A 21048-nucleotide genomic window follows, 5' to 3' on the forward strand; every position below is an offset into this window, starting at 1 on the left:
ATTGGTTTATTCAAATTTGTCGGAAATCTGGTCCAGATACTTTCTATGCATAAGAGAGAAGACACACAAATGATTAACTACTGAATGTTATAGATTTGTTTTTTCAAATGAATCATTAATGAATCAGATTGTTTTAAAGGAATCCCCCTGTCTCAGAAATATGCTTGGAAAGGGTTGCTCTGTTGTGTTCTATTATTATGGGCTAGGGGTTGGAAAAATAATAGATTCTTTGATGTATCGCGATTCTTTCTAGAACGATTCCGTTCCGATGCAGAAAAATTAATAATCGGAAACAAATGTAATAAAATAAATCTATATATATTTTTTTATTTTTTAAATATTTTATTAAATATGTTTGCCTGCTGCAGAGCGCTACAGCAAACTCTCCTTTCTGCCTGCGGGTTCTCTGCGCAGAGAACCGACTTTATCCAATATAAAATATTAGATAAGGTAATTCATCTGTTGATTGTCTTTAATGATCATCACACAAGTAGGAAGTGATTAGCAAACTCTGAGTAGCAATCACAGATGTATATATATTTTTTTGATAATCCTGCATGGAAATGTATGGAAAATTGTTGCATCGATAATCGTTTTAGAATCGAATCGTTGACCTCTGAATCGGAATCGAATTGAACCGTGAGGTGCCAAGAGATTCCCACCCCTATTATGGGCTGTGTTTGCGTGACATCATTAAACATTCATTTGACCATTTATTTGATTGACGGTCCTCCCTCTCACCCGAAGCAGACGCCATCATAACATGAGCCAGCCCCTGCGGCAGAGCACAGCTCATCTCACTGAGAGTCCACCGTCACTACACTCAAAATGGAGTCCTACTCATCGGTGCTGAACCGCAGCCAATCAATGACCAGCGGGCTGGAGAAGGCGTCGCCCTCCTGGAACAAGCCCTGCCACTCACGGAGTAGCAGCACTGCCTCGTCCCCCCACTCCAGACAGGTGAGTAGGTCAGAGGTGAAAGGTCAAGTCGATGACCTGCAATGTGTGCTGACTGAGGCGATGCATCGGCCAATAAACGGTCAGATTGAAAGCCTGAATGTGATCCGCTGCGAGGGAAGCTGGCAGGGAAACCGTACACTGTCTGGAGTCCAGACGGTAAAAGGATCCTCGCTCGGCAGAGCCTCCATGTTGGAAGGACCCCAGCGTCCAGGGAAGACGATATAGACAGCTGCTGTTTCATTTACTCAGATCACTTTTCTGATCTGAGAGGCATAAATTATTTCTAAATAGAACAGCATCCATTCTGAAGATTTGATCATCATTCAAATATTTATAAATTCCTCCCGGATTCTAGTGCCAGATATACCGGATGTTCAAGTCTTAATTTAAAAAATGTTGAATAAGAATTGAGCTGAAGAACCCACAACACCTTGTCGTCTTTTAGTCCAAACCAGATGTTCTCCCTGTCTGCAGAACATCAAGGACTGGGAGGTGATGGATGAGCTGCCCATGGAGGTGCAGACAGGAAGTGACAAACCTCAGGACATGACACTTCCTGGCATCTGTGAGGGCTACATGCTGAAGAGGAGAAAGTGGCCACTGAAAGGCTGGCACAAGGTGGGGAATCCAGCACTCTGAGCTTTTATTTTGAAACGTTTTGGCAACACTGTACATGAAGAGTACATTATTTAATTAATTTACATTAGCTAATGCAGTGATAAGCAATATTCTATGGAATTAGCATAGGGGTTAGGAATAGCATCCGGGTTAACCTTAGTCCTATTAAATAATGCATTCATTCATACCTTAGTTAGTTAACATGAACACTATTACTTTAGTTAATATTAACCATTAATAAACATGGAGACCATTAGTAATTTATTAGGAGACCATTAGTTAACTGTTAATTAACTATTAGTTAAGGATTATTACTTCTTTACCTAATGATAATAAATGTATAACTAAAGGTTGATGAATGCACCCTTATTGTAAAGTGTTCTTTAATTGCCAATGTGTGATCTTGTCATTCTTTCAGAGATACTTTGTTTTGGAAGCAGGGATTTTGAGGTATTCCAAAAATCAACAAGATGTAAGTAAACCATTTTTAAGTAAAAAAGTGTTTCTTATTTTAATTAAATGACGTATTTCAATAATCAAGCAAATGTTTTGTGTTCCTGAAGATCTCCAGGGGAAGAATCCAGGGCTCTCTGGACGTGAGCGTGGCGGTGATGTCCATGAACAAGAAGACCTACCGCATCGACCTGGACACGGGCGACATCCTGTACCACGTCAAGGTGGGTCTGGAGCCCCGACCCCCCCCCCCTCCCAGAAAATATTTATTGGGCTATTCCCCACTATTCACAGAGCCTGAGGTGAATAATTGTTTTAGTATATACTACACGTGAAAACTCCAATATAAACAAGATAACACTTTTTGCCAGGATTTATTTGTTATTATTAGCGTGACGACGCAATGAAAACAATAGTTTGAGATCTCAGTCATGGGATATTGCCCAATATCCCGAGATTGTGAACCAATCAAATTGCGCCAACTTAGGAGGTTCACGTGTAGCATATACTAACATAACATATCACGTTATAAACCTCATGCAAACATGGACAGAGGAGGTCATTAGGATGCTCGGGAACACATTATGAATCGTTTTTCTCTTCATCTCCTCAAGGCGAAAAGCCATGAGCTGTTCTACATCTGGGTCACTAAGCTACAAGCTCACCGCCTGTACAAGAAGAACGAGGCTCTCGGTCACAACGGCTTCCTCCAGGCTGCCACTCCTGTGGGATTAGCCCAACAAAATGGAGACTTGGTAAATATCACCTCAAAGAAAACCTCAGCTTCTTTGTTCTGCTCTTCTCTTCTTATTTCATCTTCCTTCTGCTTCATTCCTTACTCTTTCTCGCCACTTTCCTCCCTCCCCTCCTCATTTTCCTCTTCCTCTCCCTTCCTCTCCTCTCCTCTCCTCTTCTCTCCTCTCCTCTCCACCTCCCTTATCCTCTCCTCTCCTCTCCTCTCCTCCTCCCCTCTCCTATCCTCCTCTCCTCTCCTTTCCTCCTCTCCTCCTCTCCTCCCTCCTCTCCCATCTCAGCCACTATATCCCCATTACCAGAGCTCCCCGGGCCTCTACTCAGGGCCCGCGGCCAGGCCCTCGGAGGGGCCCCATGCAGCCAGGGCATCGGAGGGGCCTGAGGGGGCCAGCACGGAGGCGAACGGAAAGGTGTCTGCCTGGCTGCAGCAGAGCCAGGACCATGACAGCTGTGTCGCGGGTAACAACATGTGGCATACAGTATTCATATCAATATATATCCTTCATTCAGTGTACATCAGTCATATATATAGATATATATATATATCCTTCTTTCAGTGTACATCAGTCATATAATGATGTATATGAAAGAAAGCCTTTCATATTAACCATATATAATTGGTCCATTTAATTAGCCAGCCTTTCAACATGATGTGGTGGTCTCTCTCCTTGTGGTGTCAGAGCTGAACCGCTGCCAGCTGGATGTGTCTGAGCTGAGCCGTCTGATCGAGAAGCTGCAGGCACTGGAGAACCACAAGCCCATCTCCAATGGAGAGTTGCAGCGCATCATCAGCATCCAGGTACCAGGAGACTCACCACACACGGTACAGGGACCATGAGACAGAGTGTCACACGGTACAGGTACCCGGAGACAGAATGTCACATGGTACAGGTACCAGGAGACAGAGTGTCACATGGTACAGGTACCCGGAGACAGAATGTCACATGGTACAGGTACCAGGAGAAGGAGCTTATATAGCACCTTATGAAATGTTTAATGTGCATTGTGAAATTACATTTAAAAAAATGAATGGTCAGAGCATGAACTGGTAACAGCATGAACACCATGTGTAGCATAAGAAACATATAATATAATACATATATATATATATATATATATATATATATATATATATATATATAACCTTAATATATGACCTATGATAACGTTTGATCAAAAAAACAAAAAAATGTAACTTAATAAATTGTAATAAATAACGTCTACCTCAAAAACCTCCCAAAATGTACCGTAATAAATCGTAATATTAATGTTTACCTCCACCCAGAACCTCTGCCTGGAGAAGCCCAAGAAGTCCAAGTCCTGCCGGGTGTGGGGCCACTCCCGGACCATGTCCCGGGTGGAGGCGCTGGGGATGGTGAGTCTCTGGGGATGGTGAGTCTCTGGCTCACACCGGGCTGCTGATGTTAGGGTCAGATTCGGGGTCAAGGGTCACTTAGTAGCCAACCTTTGGTTCACTGGATGTTTAAAAGGCAGAAATACCTTCAGGACTTTACCTTAAATACCTGGAGATATCTTAACAGGCATTATATGAAATCCTTATAGATCGGTGATTTAATGAATGGATCAGTGTTTAGGAATGGTTCATCTTGTAGCTTATGAATCCCTGTTTTAGTATTTAAGTATCTGACCCGCGTCTTTCCAATCCAAAGCCAATTCGGGGGATTACTAAATCGGTGAGTTGTTGGGAAAACATTTCTTTCTAGACCCACGCTAGGATCATTGTTATAGTTCAGTATGTGGCCTCTGTAGAACCCAGTTAGACCCATTAACCCCAGTTAGACCCAGTTAGCCCCAGTTAGACCCTGTTAGACCCATTAACCCTATTATATATTATTAGCATAGTGGTAAGGGTTAATCTTAACCCTTTTAAATAATGTAAACATTAGCACCTTATTTAACAAGAACCCCGTTATGTTAGTGAACATGAACACCATTTGTAAATGGTTACTAGACCGTTAGTAAACTTATGATGAACTGTTAGTCAATGTTCAGCAGTGACGGACTGGACGGTCTGGCATTTGGGCAGATGCCAGAAGGCCCCCCCCCCCCCCCCCCCCCGGCCGTTTTTTGCTCCCAGTCTGTCACTGATGTTCAGCAATGGTTACTAAAAGCATCCTTATCATATAGTGGAACCAATAATTTAATTTAATAATCTAATAATAAAACTCAAATAGTGAAACAGTGGAAAGATATAGAAACAACCAAAGACCCCTGAGATGTGATCTCCACCAGTCTCCCAGTGGTGGAGAACACGATGATCTCCATGAGCACCTCCTCCACCAACACCTCCACCTTTCCCCCCCTCTCCTGCAGCTGTCGTCCAGCCACCTGAGCACCTCCTCCGTGGCCTCCATCCCAGACTACGTCTGCTCCCAGCTCTCTCCTCCCAGCGGGGAGTCCACAGAGAGCCGCAAGACCCAGCAGGACTTCTGCACCGTCTCCTTGAGAGGTCGGTAGTCCAGAGGCCGCGCTGCATTCATCTGAGTGTCACCTCACCAAGACCCTGGTCATAATCATCACGCCGGTTACAAGAAATGTTATGGGAGTAAAAACTACAAAAATGGGTGAAGCCGACTTTGGTTGAGGTCAGAGGTCAGAGAGAGGGAGGCGTGGGAGGGATGGTCGGGCCTGGAGGGGGAGTCAGCCTGGGGGTGCTAGAGAGAGGGGGAGACCAGGGAGGATGAGACACACGTGGCTAACCGCTAGCGGTCGATCTCTCACACAACATGGGGCGGCACTTGGCTCAGGAGGTAGAGCGGGTTGGCTGGTAACCGGAAGGTTGCTAGTTTGATCCCCGGCTCCTCCTAGCTTCTAGAGTGTCGAGTTGTCCCTGATCAAGGCACCTCACCCTAACTACTCCTGACGAGCTGGCTGTCGCCTTGCGTGGCTGACACCGCCGTCGGTGTGTGAATGTGTGCACGAATGGGTGAATGTTCGGCAGTATTATGAAGCGCTTTGAGTGGCCACTGGTTAGAAAAGCGCGGTCCATTTACCATCTACCATCTGTGTTGTGTTGCTGCAGTGCTGGCCTCGCTCAAGACGGTCCACGACGCGCTGGCGGCGGAGCGCCAGAGGCTGCAGGAGGCCTGGGGGCCTAACGCCCCTCCGGAGGTAGGCTCCTATACCTGAGACGAGGAGATTCTGGGCCTTAGAACGTTGACCTTCATAGGGTTATTCTGAAGGCCTTCTCTGAGGAATCATAACCTTCTCATTGCTTACTTTGTTTCTTTCTGCATTTCTTTATTTTCCTCTTTTATTTCTTGCTCTTTGTTTATTTCCCCTCTGCCCCTCTCACTTCTTTGGCTACTTCCATCGTCCCTCCTTTCCTTTCTTTTCCTTTCCTCTTTCCCTCCTCCCGTCCTCCCTTCCCTTCCCTTCCCTCCTCCCCTCCTCCCTCCTCTCCCCTCAGGCGGGGGCAGCAGCAGGGGGCCGCAGACGCACGGTGTCACTGAGCGACTCGGTCGAAGAGTTTTTCGACGCCAGCGATGACATCCAACGCGCCAGCTGGTCGGAAGCGTCTGACGAATCAGGACTCAGCGAAGGAACCACCAGCAACTCTGAGCATGACGAGGGGCGCGGTGAGTACAGAACTGGTACAGCATCAGTACAAACCAGTACAGAACCAAGACAGAACCAGTCCAGTACAGAACCAGTACAGTACAGACCAGTACATTACCACTACAGAACCACTACAGAACCAGTCCAGTACAGACCAGTACAGTACCAGTACAGAACTAGTACAGCACAGAACGAGAAGAGAACCAGTACAGTACCAGTACAGTACCAGTACAAGCCCTAACCCTAACACAGCATGGGTACGGTTCTTGCATGCATAGTCTCCTGGTAAACCAGGTGTACTACGGGTGAGGTCACGACCCTAAGGCCATAGAGCTAGAACCAGAGCTAGAGGTCACGGCCCTACAGTCATAGAGCTAGAACCAGAGCTAGAGGTCACGGCCCTAGGGCCATAGAGCTAGAACCAGAGCTAGAGGTCATGGCCCTACAGTCATAGAGCTAGAACCAGAGCTAGAGGTCACGGCCCTAGGGCCATAGAGCTAGAACCAGAGCTAGAGGTCACGGCCCTAAGGCCATAGAGCTAGAACCAGAGCTAGAGGTCACGGCCCTAGGGCCATAGAGCTAGAACCAGAGCTAGAGGTCACGGCCCTACAGTCATAGAGCTAGAACCAGAGCTAGAGGTCACGGCCCTACAGTCATAGAGCTAGAACCAGAGCTAGAGGTCACGGCCCTACGGTCATAGAGCTAGAACTAGAGCTAGAGGTCACGGCCCTATGGTCATAGAGCTAGAACTAGAGCTAGAGTTCATAGAGCTAGAACTAGAGCTAGAGTTCATAGAGCTAGAACTAGAGCTAGAGTTCATAGAGCTAGAACCAGAGCTAGAACCAGAGCTAGAGTTCATAGATCTAGAACCAGAGCTAGAGTTCATAGAGCTAGAACCAGAGCTAGAGTTCATAGAGCTAGAACCAGAGCTAGAGTTCATAGAGCTAGAACCAGAGCTAGAGTTCATAGAGCTAGAACCAGAGCTAGAGTTCATAGAGCTAGAACTAGAGCAAGAACCAGGGCTAGCTGTCAGAGCTGGAAGGTCTTCTCCCTGACAGCAAGGGGGTGGTGGCATCACAGTGGGGTGCACAGTGTTTCCACCGGACTGGGACCGGGCAGCAAAATGTCGGGTTGTTGTGGTCGTAGGACCAGATGTGGATTCATCCAATAGACGTTCACCTCATTTGAAACACGTCCGTCCGAGACTTTGCTGATGTTTCATGATGCTCCTTATGTCCTTGTCTCTCCAGCGTCAGAAACCGTCAAGTACCGGGCCAGCGTGTCCCAGACGCCCAGCACCCTGGTCCCCAAGACCACAGGGGGGCGCCGCATCGTGCTGCCGGCCCACTGTCCAGACAACAGCCACGTGGGCCTCATGGCAATCCTCTACAACAACATTGGTGGGCAGCACAGCTCTCAGCCAGCAGTCCTCATCTGTCAGAGAAGGGTTCAGATGTTCTGATCAGATCGTGGACTGGATGTCATTTTGTTGTACTTTAATGTCTAAAGTGTCTATGTCTCTAATGTCTAAGGGGCTGGAAAGTGTTGTGATAGTGGTTAGGATGGATTGTGGTTAGGGTGGTTAGTGGTTAGGTTGTGGTTAGGGTGTTTAGTGGTCAGGGTGGTTAGTGGTTAGGTTGTGGTTAGGGTGTTTAGTGGTCAGGGTGGTTAGGTTGTGGTTAGGGTGTTTAGTGGTTAGGTTGGATTGAAGTTAGGGTGGTTAGGTTGTGGTTAGGGTGTTTAGTGGTTAGGGTGGTTAGTTTAGTGGTTAGGGTGTTTAGTGGTTTGGGTGTTTAGTGGTTAGGGTGTTTAATGGTTAGGGTGTTTAGTAGTTAGGGTGGTTAGGGTGTTTAGTGGTTAGGGTGTTTAGTTTTTAGGTTGGACTGCGTTTAGGGTGTTTAGTGATTAGGGTGTTTAGTAGTTAGGGTGTTTAGTGATTAGGGTGTTTAGTAGTTAGGGTGGTTAGGGTGTTTAGTGGTTAGGGTGGTTAGTGGTGCGTGGTTAGGGTGTTTGATCCCAGAGTAAGGTACTGGCCTCAGACTCACCTATGTCCACAGTCTACCTGAGGCATTCTTGAGCCTACAACAAACCTACCTGCCCCCCTTACTGGTAATAGCCAGTCGTAATCAATAGTAAACCGTGCTAAACAGTTAACCTAAACCACTGGAACTAGCTGAAAAGCAATCAATGCATGTTTGGTTTGGTTTGGTTGTTGTTGCGCGTTGCTACTAAACAACCTCTAACAGCCTTTCATCATAAACCACACCGTCCCGTCCAGGTAAGGACCTGTCCAGAGTGTCCATGCCCGCTCCTCTGAACGAGCCCATCAACCTGCTGCAGAGGCTGTGTGAGGAGCTGGAGTATTCTGAGCTGCTGGACACGGCCAGCAGGACGGCAGACCCCTACCAGAGGATGGTGAGGCCTCGCCTGGTCCCCCAGTTACACCACAGGGCCGTCATGGTAGCAGCACACACCTGCAGCTCCTGATGGTGACGGCGTCTGTGATTCAGGAAGTGCTGTGCATGAAAGCAGAGACTAAGACGAGTGAAACAACCTCGTATCGACCAGAGCTTTTCTTTGAAACACATAAACACGAATGGCAGCCATACCTGGGATCACGTCTTTGAAGATTTTACGTGTACATGTGAAATATGTGGTGTTCATTTTAGCACTTTCATCCAAAGAGATTTACACCCGAGGCTGATGACATGAAGGTATTCAAATCATGACTACTAAAGTGCTGCACAGACATGCTTCTAAAAACAGGGCGTTTAGCTGAGGTCCATTAAAGAGGTTGAATGATTCTTCTTCTATAATGTGGGATGAAATGTGATGTGATGTAATGTAATGTCATGTCATGTCATGTAATGTGATGTGATATCATGTGATGTAATGTAATGTCATGTCATGCGATGTAATGTGTCGTAACTGTACCTCCTGCAGGTCTACGTCGCTGCCTTCGCCATCTCTGGGTATTCTTCTGCGATCTTCCGGAACCGCTACAAGCCCTTCAACCCGGTGCTGGGGGAGACCTACGAGTGTGTGAGGGAAGACCGCGGGTTTAGGATGATCAGCGAGCAGGTCAGAACCAGTCGGGGCCGGTCAGAACCAGTCGGGGCCGGGCAGAACTAGCCGGGGCTCAGAGGATCTTCAACAGTTCTCTTCTTCCCTCCAGGTCTCCCACCATCCGCCCATCTCCGCCTGCCACGCCGAGTCAGACAACTTCTCCTTCTGGCAGGGTGAGGCTCGTCCCAATGCTAATGCTAACACTATGCTAACACTAATGCTACGGCTAATGCTGATGCATAAGGATCCCCCCGAACAAAATGCATTAACCCTACGATTACATTGTGCTCTGAACTGGTCCTGGAGCTCTGAACTGGTTCTGGCACTCAGAACTGGTTCTGGCGCTCTGATCTGGTTCTGGAGCTCTGTACTGGTTCTGGAGCTCTGTACTGGTTCTGGAGCTCTGTACTGGTTCTGGAGCTCTGTAATGGTTCTGCGTGGCGAGTAACGGCACGCTGGTTGGTTGTTGATCGCAGACCAGCGGTGGAAGAACAAGTTCTGGGGGAAGTCGCTGGAGATCGTGCCGACGGGAATGGTGAACCTCAAGATCCCAAGGTACGCACGTCGCCCTGAAACTCCTCCTCCTGCTCTGAAACTCCTCCTCCTCCTGCCCTGAACTCCTGTGCTGAAACCCTCCTCCTCCTTCTGTTTCACGTCTCCTCCTCCTGTTCTGAAACCCTACTCCTCCTTCTGTTTCACGTCTCCTCCTCCTCCCCCTGCTCTGAAACCCTTCCTCTCCTGTTCTGATAACTCTTCTGTTCTAACTGGTGTTTCCCGTGCTCAGCTACGGTGACCACTACGAGTGGAACAAGGTGGTGACCTGCATCCACAACGTGCTGAGCCAGCAGCGCTACCTGGAGCACTACGGCGAGGTGACCATCACCAACCTCAGCAGCCCGGCTTGCACCTGCAGGATCACCTTCGTTAAGGTGCGTCCCACCGCCAGGCTGCTCCTCACATGTTCACACGGACGCACTTTCAATGACAATGGCTGGTGTGGTGTAAGACATTAAAAGTGACATATTTTGAAAATCGGCCTCTTCTGACATCACAAGTGGGCGTGTCCACCTAGATGTGTGCTGGATAGATCTAGTCTACCAGCCTACCCAGTGGACTGTAGAAAACGTTGCAGAAAACGCTGTAGAAAACCGTCACCCATCTAGGTGGACACGCCCACTTGTGATGTCAGAAGAGGCCGATTTTCAAAAACGGCTTGTAACGGCTAACCACACTCACACCTGGTGCTATAATATGAGTCAATTACTTTATACTCTGTTTGTTGACTTCTGCCTACTCACTTGGAAGGGCTGAATCGTACGCATTGGGACTTTAAATAGTAAAGTCGTCGTGATGAATCTGCATGTGATGAGTCCCCTCTCGGTCATGAGCAGAGAGAACACACGACCTGCTGGTTCTCTGCCCTCCTGTAGTGTGTGGTGATGAGGCAGCCCGCTGTGTGTGTGTGTGTGTGTGTGTTGCAGGCTCGCTACTGGGGCTCGGAGACCACCAAGAACGAGGTGCAGGGCACGGTGCTGGACCAGGGCGGCAGTATCATCCACCGCTTCGGGGGGCTGTGGCACGAGGGCATCTACTGCGACACCCTGCCCACGCCCAAGTGCATCTGGAAGCCCAGTGAGTCTCTGACACTAACCACACCCTGGTTAACCACTGACCAAACCCTGGTTAACCTCTGACCATTAACCACACCCTGGTTAACCGCTGACCACACCCTAGTTAACCATAACCACACCTCTGGTTAACCATAACCACACCCTAGTTAACCATAACCACACCTCTGGTTAGTCATAACCACACCCTGGTTAACCGCTGAGCATAACCACCATTAAGCTAACCCCCCCGTCCCCTCCTCCGCAGCCCCCCAGCCCAAAGACCACCTGCTGTACTACGGCTTCTCCGCCTTCGCCATCGAGCTGAACGAGCTCACCCCCGAGCTGCAGGCCCTGCTGCCCCCCACCGACAGCCGGCTGCGCCCCGACCAGCGGTCAGTCACAGCACAGACCCTAACCCCAACCATTACCCTGACCCTAACCCTGAGCCTAACCCCAACCATTACCCTGACCCTAACCCAGACCCTGATCCTAACCATTACCCTGACCCTAACCCTGAGCCTAACCCCAACCATTACCCTGACCCTAACCCTGAGCCTAACCCCAACCATTACCCTGACCCTAACCCTGAGCCTAACCCCAACCATTACCCTGACCCTAACCCTGACCCTGATCCTAACCATTACCCTGACCCTAACCCCAACCATTACCCTGACCCTAACCCCAACCATTACCCTGACCCTAACCCCAACCATTACCCTGACCCTGATCCTAACCATTACCCCGACCCTAACCCCAACCATTACCCTGACCCTAACCCTGACCCTAACCCCAACCATTACCCTGACCCTAACCCTGAGCCTAACCCCAACCATTACCCTGACCCTAACCCTGACCCTGATCCTAACCATTACCCTGACCCTAACCCTGACCCTAACCCCAACCATTACCCTGACCCTAACCCTGACCCTAACCCCAACCATTACCCTGACCCTAACCCTGACCCTGATCCTAACCATTACCCTGACCCTAACCCCAACCATTACCCTGACCATTACCCTGACCCTAACCCCAACCATTACCCTGACCCTAACCCCAACCCTAACCCCAACCATTACCCTGACCCTAACCCCAACCATTACCCTGACCCTAACCCTGACCCTAACCCCAACCATTACCCTGATCCTAACCCCAACTATTACCCCAACCATAACCCTAACCCTGACCCTAACCATAACCCTAACCCTAACTATAACCCTATCCCTAATCCTGACCCTAAACCTAACCCTAACCACAACCCCAACATGCTGGCCTCATCCCCAAACCCTTACCCTAACCCTAACCCCAACACCAACATGCTGGCCTCATCCCCTAACCCTAACCCAAACCCTTACCCTAACCCTAACACCCAGCGTGTTAGGCTTACGGTTAGGGTTAGGGTCCTCCTCGTGTTCTGCCCCATAGCCTGACCCTTAATAACCCTTACCCTTAACAACCCTAACCCTTAGCAACCCTCACCCTTAACAAACCTATCCCTTAACCCTCAACACCCTCATAAACACCCCAAACCCCTCCCGACCCCCCCCAATATGGTGTGCTGATGTTTTTGAGCATCGTGTGAATGAGTCTGATTGGTGGATGCCCTGTGGGCGGGGCCTGCAGGATGCTGGAGGACGGGCTGGTGGAGGAGTCGGACAAGAAGAAGGACGAGCTGGAGGAGATGCAGCGGGAGAGACGGAGACAGATGACCAAGAGAGGGGAGGAGCACCACCCACGCTTCTTCAAGTATGACTAGAAATACATGATGATTCATATCAATTATACATCAGATCTGTTATTACTGATTCTTATTTATTTATTTTATTTTACATTTAAATTTAGCATTTTATCCAAAGCGACTTAGAATAATTTGCATTTGCATTTGTCAGAAGAAGAAGAAACCACAATATATCTCTGTCGGTACAGTAAGGATGTTAATAGAACCAAGTGCCAAGCACTAGCCGTCGCTAGGTTAACCCATTCCCCGATTACAACAAAGATAGATTTTGTGATCTTCACAGCAATCATCTATTAACTTGATACCAAAATACAATAAGAAGAACTTCTTCTCCGCTGTTCGCCTCAAACACCAGTGGTACTGAGGGGCGCCCGGTGTGTTGTGGTGTGGTGTTGTGTTACTGAGGAGACGGCTGAGTGCCCGACGGTGTGTTGTGGTGTTGTGTTGTGTTACTGAGGAGACGGCTGAGTGCCGACCAGTGTGTTGTGGTGTGGTGTTGTGTTACTGAGGAGACGGCCGAGTGCCGACCGATGTGTCGCTGTGTGTTGTGTTCCAGCCAGGGCCGTGACGCCGCTGGCCGGGAGGTGTGGGTCACCAACGGAAGCTACTGGAAGCTCCGTGAGAAGCCGGGCTTCGCCAATGTAGACAGGATGTCTCTGTGGTGACCCCCACCCCCCCCCCCCCCCGACACCACGAGGAGGAGCAGGGAGAGATGAAGATCCTTCGAGGATACGAGCTGCCTGGGAGCCCGGCGGAGCAGAGAGCATGCTGGGATCTTTACCTTCTCTGAACACGTCTAACCCCTCTGCCCCCGCCTTCCCCCCCCCCCCCCCCCCCCCCCCCCAAAAGGCCCCAACTCAGTTTCAATAGAAATGTTCACTAAGTTCGTCAGCAGGTAACCAATTAATTAAGGTAAACGCACAGCCAAGAACAGGTGGTCCCTACAATAGCAGCAGTCGACCTGTAGAGAACTCTTACATGCAAACCAATCCACAGGTGCTGCTGGTCTGGTCTCTTAAAGCCTCAGTAATCCCCAACATCACTGTTTCAGTCGGAAGTGTCTGTGAACATTTCCGTCTGACTAAAAGCTTAAAGTTGTTCAACTTGGAATTCTCAGTAAAATACAAGATTTCTTCCTGTTGAAAACCCCCTCACCAGAACGGTAGCTTTCTATTGGCTGGGGCCCCTGGCTCCAGTGAGCGGGACGTGGGTTGTGTCCATGTGTGGCCACGCCCCCTCAAACCTGCTCCTATGGAACAGATGTGTTCGTCTTCCTAAAGCATTTACGACTGTTAGGACTGCGCCGATCACATTTTTTTAAACCCGTAGGTGGAACTAACCTTTAAATACCTCCCCTTTAAATACCCCCATGACTGGCTCATGGTCGTACCCTTTAAACCCCTTAATTGATTGATTGAGCCAATTAGAAGGTGAACAGATTAGGATCACATGCCAAGAGAAAAACTACCAGGCCTCGCCCAGTTCTCTTTTAAACAGGTTCTCTACTTTAATTGATGATATAAAACAAATTTGTAAAACCCCTCACTCAAGTTCATGTATATAGCTTTATTTATCCTCCTGCCTACGCTACACGGGGTCATTATTTAACCAGATTTGGAAATAAAGGCGTGTTTTATAGCCATGTAAGAAGTCAATCTACTGTGTACACTAATGCCCCCCCCCCCAACCACGTTTCAAATTCAAGTCAATTTTATTTGTATTGCCCTTAATCACCATTACAGTCTCAAAGGGCTTAACAGGCAGAATATTTATGACACATCCTGAAAAATCCCTGCTAGATTTGTATGAGGTGTGGAATGACTTGATTACTTGTATATATATATATATATATACCACATATATCTACCGAGCAGGCAGGCTGCTGAAACGAGGCGATGTCCCGGAGCAGGGCGCGTTCTGGTGCCGGTGGAGGAGCTCCTACTACATTAGTACTTTCTTTGTGTTTTTCTTTATCAGAGCAGTCAATGTTTTATCCAACTGGTTGGAAGGAGATCTGTGCAAAACATAGCAAGTGTGTTTTAATGATTTTCAATTGCAGTTGAATGCATTGTGACTGCGCCAGACGCATAACGCAGACATGTGAACCCATGATGAAATAAATACTTCCATACACTGATAGAATTGACTGGATGGACATTGGTTCAATTTCATTGAAAACGATTGATTACATTTTTGATGAATTGCCTGAAAAACTAACTCCTACGTCTTGGTGCTAGAAAGTTATGCACTAATAAATTAAAATGATAAAACTGATACAATTTTTAAGGTGATAAAATATCCTTCAAATGATAATCCTTCAAATGCTAAATTTCACTTGAATTAAGCATAACAAAAAGCATTAGACCAGTTTGAGGTTTACAATTAAGTTTAATTCATTAATAAAAAACAACAGTACAATACACAAGTCTGACACTTTTAATAAATAAATGATTTCCCTTTCAAACATCTTTTTAATTTGGACATGTGCTATTTTTATTTTCTATTTTTTATTCATTGCCAAAATTCGTCTTTTGTGAGAATTATAAACTCGCAAATAAAATATCCAAGACCAAGATCTCGAGAAATAGAAAAAACGGACCTGGCTCCACAATCATGACCCTGATCCCACAATCATGAACCTGATTCCCCAATCATGACCCTGATTCCAATCCCTCTCGACCAAACAGACAGGCCTACGGGATGTAAGAAAATACTGTTAGTATATTTTTCGCAGTATTGTCTATGGCAAAAATCTGGAAAACATAAGAGAAATACACTTATGAAAGATCGGGATACATAAACGGGAATTTAATTTCGATTGTCAGGCGAGAATTTAAATGATCGCACCGCTTATTGTAATAGCATTGATTTCCACCGGGGGGCGGTCCTGAGGCGTCTAAAGGCATTCTACTGTTCATGGACGTGAGCTCTGAATCCGGTTCACTGACGGTCTACTTCATGACAAACCATCTAACACAACATTAATCCAAAACATTTACACTTTCAGGAAGCGGTTAGTTATCAAAGGTTTTTGTAACGCCCTCCTGAATATATACCAAATGCCATTTCTCTTAATTGCACTTAAAATAACATTGACAAGAATTGTCTACTGTACATTTTAACTAATCATATATTAATAACCATTTTGGGTTGTCTTTGCAGATTTAAAAAATAAAAATAAAAATTTCCTCAAGTCCTGCATTAGACATACCCATAGTTTGACACTTGATTGTGCCACATATCCATAATATTGCATTCTTCTGTACATCATTTCAGGGCAATTAAGAACATAGAACACCTCCCCTAAATGCTGCTGGGCGGTTGTTTCCACTTTGAAGACGCAATTCAACGTTTTAACATCAGTATATTGCGACAGTTCTGTTAAGTTCAGGCCAGGAGAACCCTTCAGGTCAGGTGGCCTGAGCAGGTGAACTGAGCACGCTCAGCACCGCGGGTCATGTGACCTGAGGCTGCTCGAACCACAGGTCATGTGACCTGAGTCCACTCAGCACCATGGGTCATGTGACCTGAGTCCGCTCAGCACCATGGGTCATTTGACCTGAGTCTGCCCAGCACCGAGGGTTATGTGACCTGAGTCCGCTCAGCATCGAGGGTCATGTGACCTGAGTCTGCTCGAACCGTGGGTCGACCCGGTCCTCATAGTCCAGCGGCTCAGGAGGGTCAGCTGACCAATCACTGAAGCTCTGTCACATGGTGCGTCTAACGCTCCACTGGAAGTGGGAGGACACAAAATGTCTGATGTGCGCCGTCATCATTGTCATTGTCATCATCGTCATCATCATCATCATCCACAAAATCTTCATAAGGCAAATACGATCAAGCGATTATTTGCTGGCATTTTGCATTTTCTTTTAAATGTTTACACTTGTACAACTTACAAAGGAGATGTTTGCATCAATATTGGCAGCTTCAGCATTCAATGCATATTTCTGTTAGGATTGGCTGCTCTTTGATTGTGTGTGTGTGTGTGTGTGTGTGTGTGTGTGTGTGTGTGCACGTGCATGCGTGCATGCATGCACATGTGTGTGTGTGTGTAGACAACAGTTTGCTCCTGATCACTGATTCCGGTGAATGTATATTGTTTGATGAAGCCTTGGTTATTGTGCAGCGGTCAAAGACTGCCTCGGTGTAAACGCCCGTCTGGTGTGAAACCCTCATCCTGCTCCGTCCTTAAGGGTCACGGGAAGCTGGGATCCAAAAAACGGTGACAACCAAACTAAACTGCGTCTCTCGCTGAGCGGTGTACGAACGGAGGCCGTCGGTGTCACCTCTGTCCGCCTCCGAGCCGAGGAGGGGTGGAGGGGGTGGAGGGGGTGGAGGGGTGGAGGGGTGGAGGAGGTGTGAAGCGCCTGATTTGCGTCTGGCTGGGCTCCCTCCCTCCTCTTCGTCGCTGGGAGCAACAGGATTCTGTCAAACCGCCGCGCTACGTGAGAGAGCCCTGAGACTCACAGAGTGTCTGATCACCTTAGGTTTCCTTTGTGGCCGCGGCGTGACAGCGCGCCAGGCCTGGCCGCCTGTCTACCTACTCACACATAACCACGCTACGTGAATCCCTGTTCACACCTGGTCCCGCGTCTCCAGACAGGCCTGGACTCAAATAGACGCCGATGCAGGTTGAGAGCTAGACAAGGGCTAGACGGGGCTGAGGAGGACTGAGACAGGGCTGAGGAGGACTGAGACAGGGCTGAGGAGGCCTGAGACAAGGCTGAGGAGGACTGAGACAGGGCTGAGGAGGCTGAGACAAGGCTGAGGAGGACTGAGACGGGGCTGAGGAGGCTGAGACAGCGCTGAGGAGGACTGAGACGGGGCTGAGGAGGACTGAGACGAGGCTAAGGAGGACTGAGACAGGGCTGAGGAGGACTGAGACGAGGCTAAGGAGGACTGAAACGGGGCTGAGGAGGACTGAGATGAGGCTGAGACGGGGCTGAGGAGGCTGAGACGAGGCTAAGGAGGACTGAAACTGGGCTGAGGAGGACTGAGATGAGGCTGAGGAGGCTGAAACAGGCTGAGGAGGCCTGAGACGAGGTTGAGGACAAGGCTGAACAGAACCACTAACAAAGATTTTGTTTTCGTTCCCACTGTCACGTGAACAACCCACTGGTGATTCAACCCACTGGTGCTACGGTCACGTTGGAAACATGAGTCTATTCTATCGAATAGGAGGCTATAATCTCCCTGTACGCTGCCTTTGGGAAAAGAAGAGTCTAATTCTTTGTTACTTCTATTAAGAACGATCTGTCTTTGAATGAGGAAGCTTGAGCTCCTTGTGGACTTTATTGACTTTAAATCCGGTTGTACTATTGAGCTTGGACGGTGAGGAGACAGAGATAACTGAAGAGAAGAGGAGGAGAGAGAGAGAGACAGGGAGAGAGACAGGGAGAGAGAGAGCGAGAGACACAGGGAGAGCTGGAGAGACAGTGATACATATAAACATCCCTGCAGGGGCCCGTCACCTAGCAGGTGTGCAGATGTTTCTCCTGCATGTCTGTCAGGTGTTGGCGGGGCCGCAGGGCGGCTGGCGGTTCACCATCAGCCCTGACGCTAACCTCCCCGGACCCTCACCGCTCGGGAGTGTCAGCTCGCATGAAGTCCCGCGCTTTAGAATCAGTCGAGCGGCCGATTTCCATCAGCGCACTTTGAACAATCTGTCGTCGGATAAACGGCCCGTTGACGCAACCTCACTGAACACCAGGAGAGATTTAGAACGTGGCTCACCCTGGCGGAAGATTTACTACTTAATTACCTAAAGAGGAGGTGGGAGGGACTTAAGGGCATCTGCGTCTCGGAGGGGACTGTGTTTGTCTTACGCCGTGTTCACACTGTACACGTCCGTCGACGGATGACGGAGGGCGCGTCTGACGTATGGGGGATGCGATCTGATTGGCCGACGGATTCCGTCGCTGCATGAAAAGTTGAACATTTCTCAACTTTTTGACGCAGGCAACGGAGCCGACGGAACGGATTGACCCACAATGCATTTTGAGAGCGCCCCATGCAAAGTCAATGAGATCGGTCAACAGACATGTACAGTGTGAACTCGGCGTTAATTACCTGAAGAGGAGGTGGGAGGGACTTAAGGGCATCTGTGTCTCAGAGGGGACTTTGTTTGTCGCGGAGGTGACCACTGATGTTTCGAGGGGACGGTGTTTGTCTCAGAGGTGACCACTGGTGTCTCGGAGGTGACTGTGTTTGCCTCGGAGGGGACTGTGTGTGTCTTGGAGGGGACTGTGTGTGTCTTTGAGGGGACGGTGTTTGTCTCGGAGGGGACGGTGTTTGTCTCAGAGGTGACCACTGGTGTCTCGGAGGTGACTGTGTTTGCCTCGGAGGGGACTGTGTGTGTCTTGGAGGGGACTGTGTGTGTCTTTGAGGGGACGGTGTTTGTCTCGGAGGGGACGGTGTTTGTCTCAGAGGTGACCACTGATGTCTCAGAGGGGACACTGATTGTCTCGGAGGTGACCACTGATGTGTCGGAGGGGACTCTGATTGTCTCGGAGGTGACCACTGATGTCTCAGAGGTGACCACTGATGTGTCGGAGGGGACTCTGATTGTCTCGGAGGTGACCACTGATGTGTCGGAGGGGACTCTGATTGTCTCGGAGGGGACACTGATTGTCTCGGAGGTGACCACTGATGTGTCGGAGGGGACTCTGATTGTCTCGGAGGTGACCACTGATGTGTCGGAGGGGACTCTGATTGTCTCGGAGGGGACACTGATTGTCTCGGAGGTGACCACTGATGTGTCGGAGGGGACTCTGATTGTCTCGGAGGTGACCACTGATGTCTCGGAGGGGACGGTGTTTGTCTCGGAGGTGACCACTGATGTCTCGGAGGGGACACTGATTGTCTCGGAGGTGACCACTGATGTGTCGGAGGGGACTCTGATTGTCTCGGAGGTGACCACTGATGTCTCGGAGGGGACAGTGTTTGTCTCGGAGGTGACGATGTGTCTTGCAGTCGACTCTGTTTGTCTCTGGGTTGAAAGCGTCTGTGTGCGTCCTGGGAGTTGACCGTGTTTGGCTCAGAGTTGTGTGTCTGAATGTGTGTGTCTCGGAGGGGACAGTTTGTGTCTTGAAATTGACAGCGTGTGTCTCGGGGTTGATTCGGTGTGTGACTCAGAGCTTCCTGTGTGTGCCTCTCCGGGGTCGACCCTGCGTGCGTCCCGGGGCTGAAGTTGGCGTCGTGATGTTGTCCCGGCCGCTCAGTGGGAATAGAAGCCGAAGTACCCGGCGTCGCCGCCGCCGTCCTTCTCGCAGACCTCGCCGCCGCTGCCGCGCATGGGCGGCGAGTTCTCCGTGCTGGAGGCGTACGGCGAGACCCGCCTCTTCTTGCTCTCGCCGCCGCCCCCCTCAAACAGCCCAGAGTCGGCCGAGTCCACCGACTTCACCGAGTGGGGCTCCAGCCAGGGGTCCTCGCCCGACAGCCCCACGCCCCCCTCCTTGGCCTTCTCCTGCGGGCCGGGCCCCCGGGGGAGGGGCTCCAGGAGGGCGGAGCCTGAGGGGGGCAGCCGGGAGCCGCCGGGCGACGTGGAGGAGGAGGAGTTAGAGGAGGCAGAGGAGGAGGAGGAGGAGGACACGGGCCGGAACCAGCCTAGGCTAGGGGCGGGCTTACTGTGGGGGCTGAGGTACTGCGGGGAGGGCCGGCCGGCGGACCACCCCCCCGGGGAGCCCCCGGAGACGGCCACGCCCGGGGAGGCGAAGGCGTGGTCGGGGTAGTAGCCCAGCGCCGGGTGGTGATGGTGGGGCGCCGGCGTCTGCAGGGGGAAGGACTTGTAGAAGCCGTTGCTGGTGAAGTCCGTCTCGTAGGAGGAGGAGAAGTCCAGCCGGCCGGGCGCCATGTTCTGCTGGGGGGTCAGGTACCAGGTGCGACCGTGGGGGCCCGGGCCGGGGGAGGGGTCCTTGTGCTGCTGGCCCATGCTGAGGGTCTCGCGGCCGTAGAGGCGGGCCTGGGGCAGGGGGCTCATGTACTGGTCCGAGAGGTAGGCCTGGGGGTAGCAGGTCCCGGGCAGCAGCTGCTGGCTCTCGCCCAGGGGGGAGGGGGTGAGGCGGTCGCTGTCCAGGGGGGCGTAGGGCCTGGGCGGGGGAGGAGAGAGGGGGGAGGAGGCGAGAGGAAGAGAGGGGAGGAGGAGGGGGGTGCAGAGCGTGTGAGAAGAGGAAGAGGAAGAAGAAGGTGTTATTTCCTGTTGCCAACCTCAGACCGATGTAGCGAGCATCCAGTAGTCCCTCGCCTTGTGGCCCCGAGCGCAGAGACGCAGAA

The 21048-nt window shown here is 49.9% G+C and overlaps 2 protein-coding genes across 2 annotated transcripts in view; one reads left to right on the plus strand and one right to left on the minus strand.

The window, feature by feature from the left end:
• Positions 1-828: 828 nt before the first annotated feature.
• osbpl7 (oxysterol binding protein-like 7) lies at positions 829-13439 on the plus strand (the record flags this gene model as incomplete). The annotated part of the gene is made up of 21 exons (XM_084474990.1): positions 829-960; positions 1435-1578; positions 1997-2050; positions 2142-2255; positions 2646-2786; positions 3066-3243; positions 3465-3583; positions 4070-4159; positions 5119-5254; positions 5828-5916; positions 6215-6383; positions 7614-7763; positions 8642-8778; positions 9307-9444; positions 9539-9602; positions 9906-9984; positions 10214-10358; positions 10911-11061; positions 11305-11431; positions 12660-12782; positions 13331-13439. 21 exons carry the CDS (start codon positions 829-831, stop codon positions 13437-13439), a joined length of 2589 nt encoding a protein of 862 aa, XP_084331116.1.
• Positions 13440-19993: 6554 nt separating this feature from the next.
• LOC311355094 (eomesodermin-like) overlaps positions 19994-21048 on the minus strand; it is a gene marked incomplete at both ends in the record, with an annotated part of 1780 nt that continues 725 nt past the window's right edge. The window contains one exon of the mRNA XM_084474829.1: positions 19994-20864. Within this exon, the coding sequence (XP_084330955.1) occupies positions 19994-20864 (871 nt within the window). The remainder of the gene's footprint in view (positions 20865-21048) is intronic.

The sequence above is a fragment of the Micromesistius poutassou genome, assembly GCF_964030765.1.
Source record: "Micromesistius poutassou genome assembly, chromosome: 11".
Classification (NCBI taxonomy): Eukaryota; Metazoa; Chordata; class Actinopteri; order Gadiformes; family Gadidae; genus Micromesistius; species Micromesistius poutassou.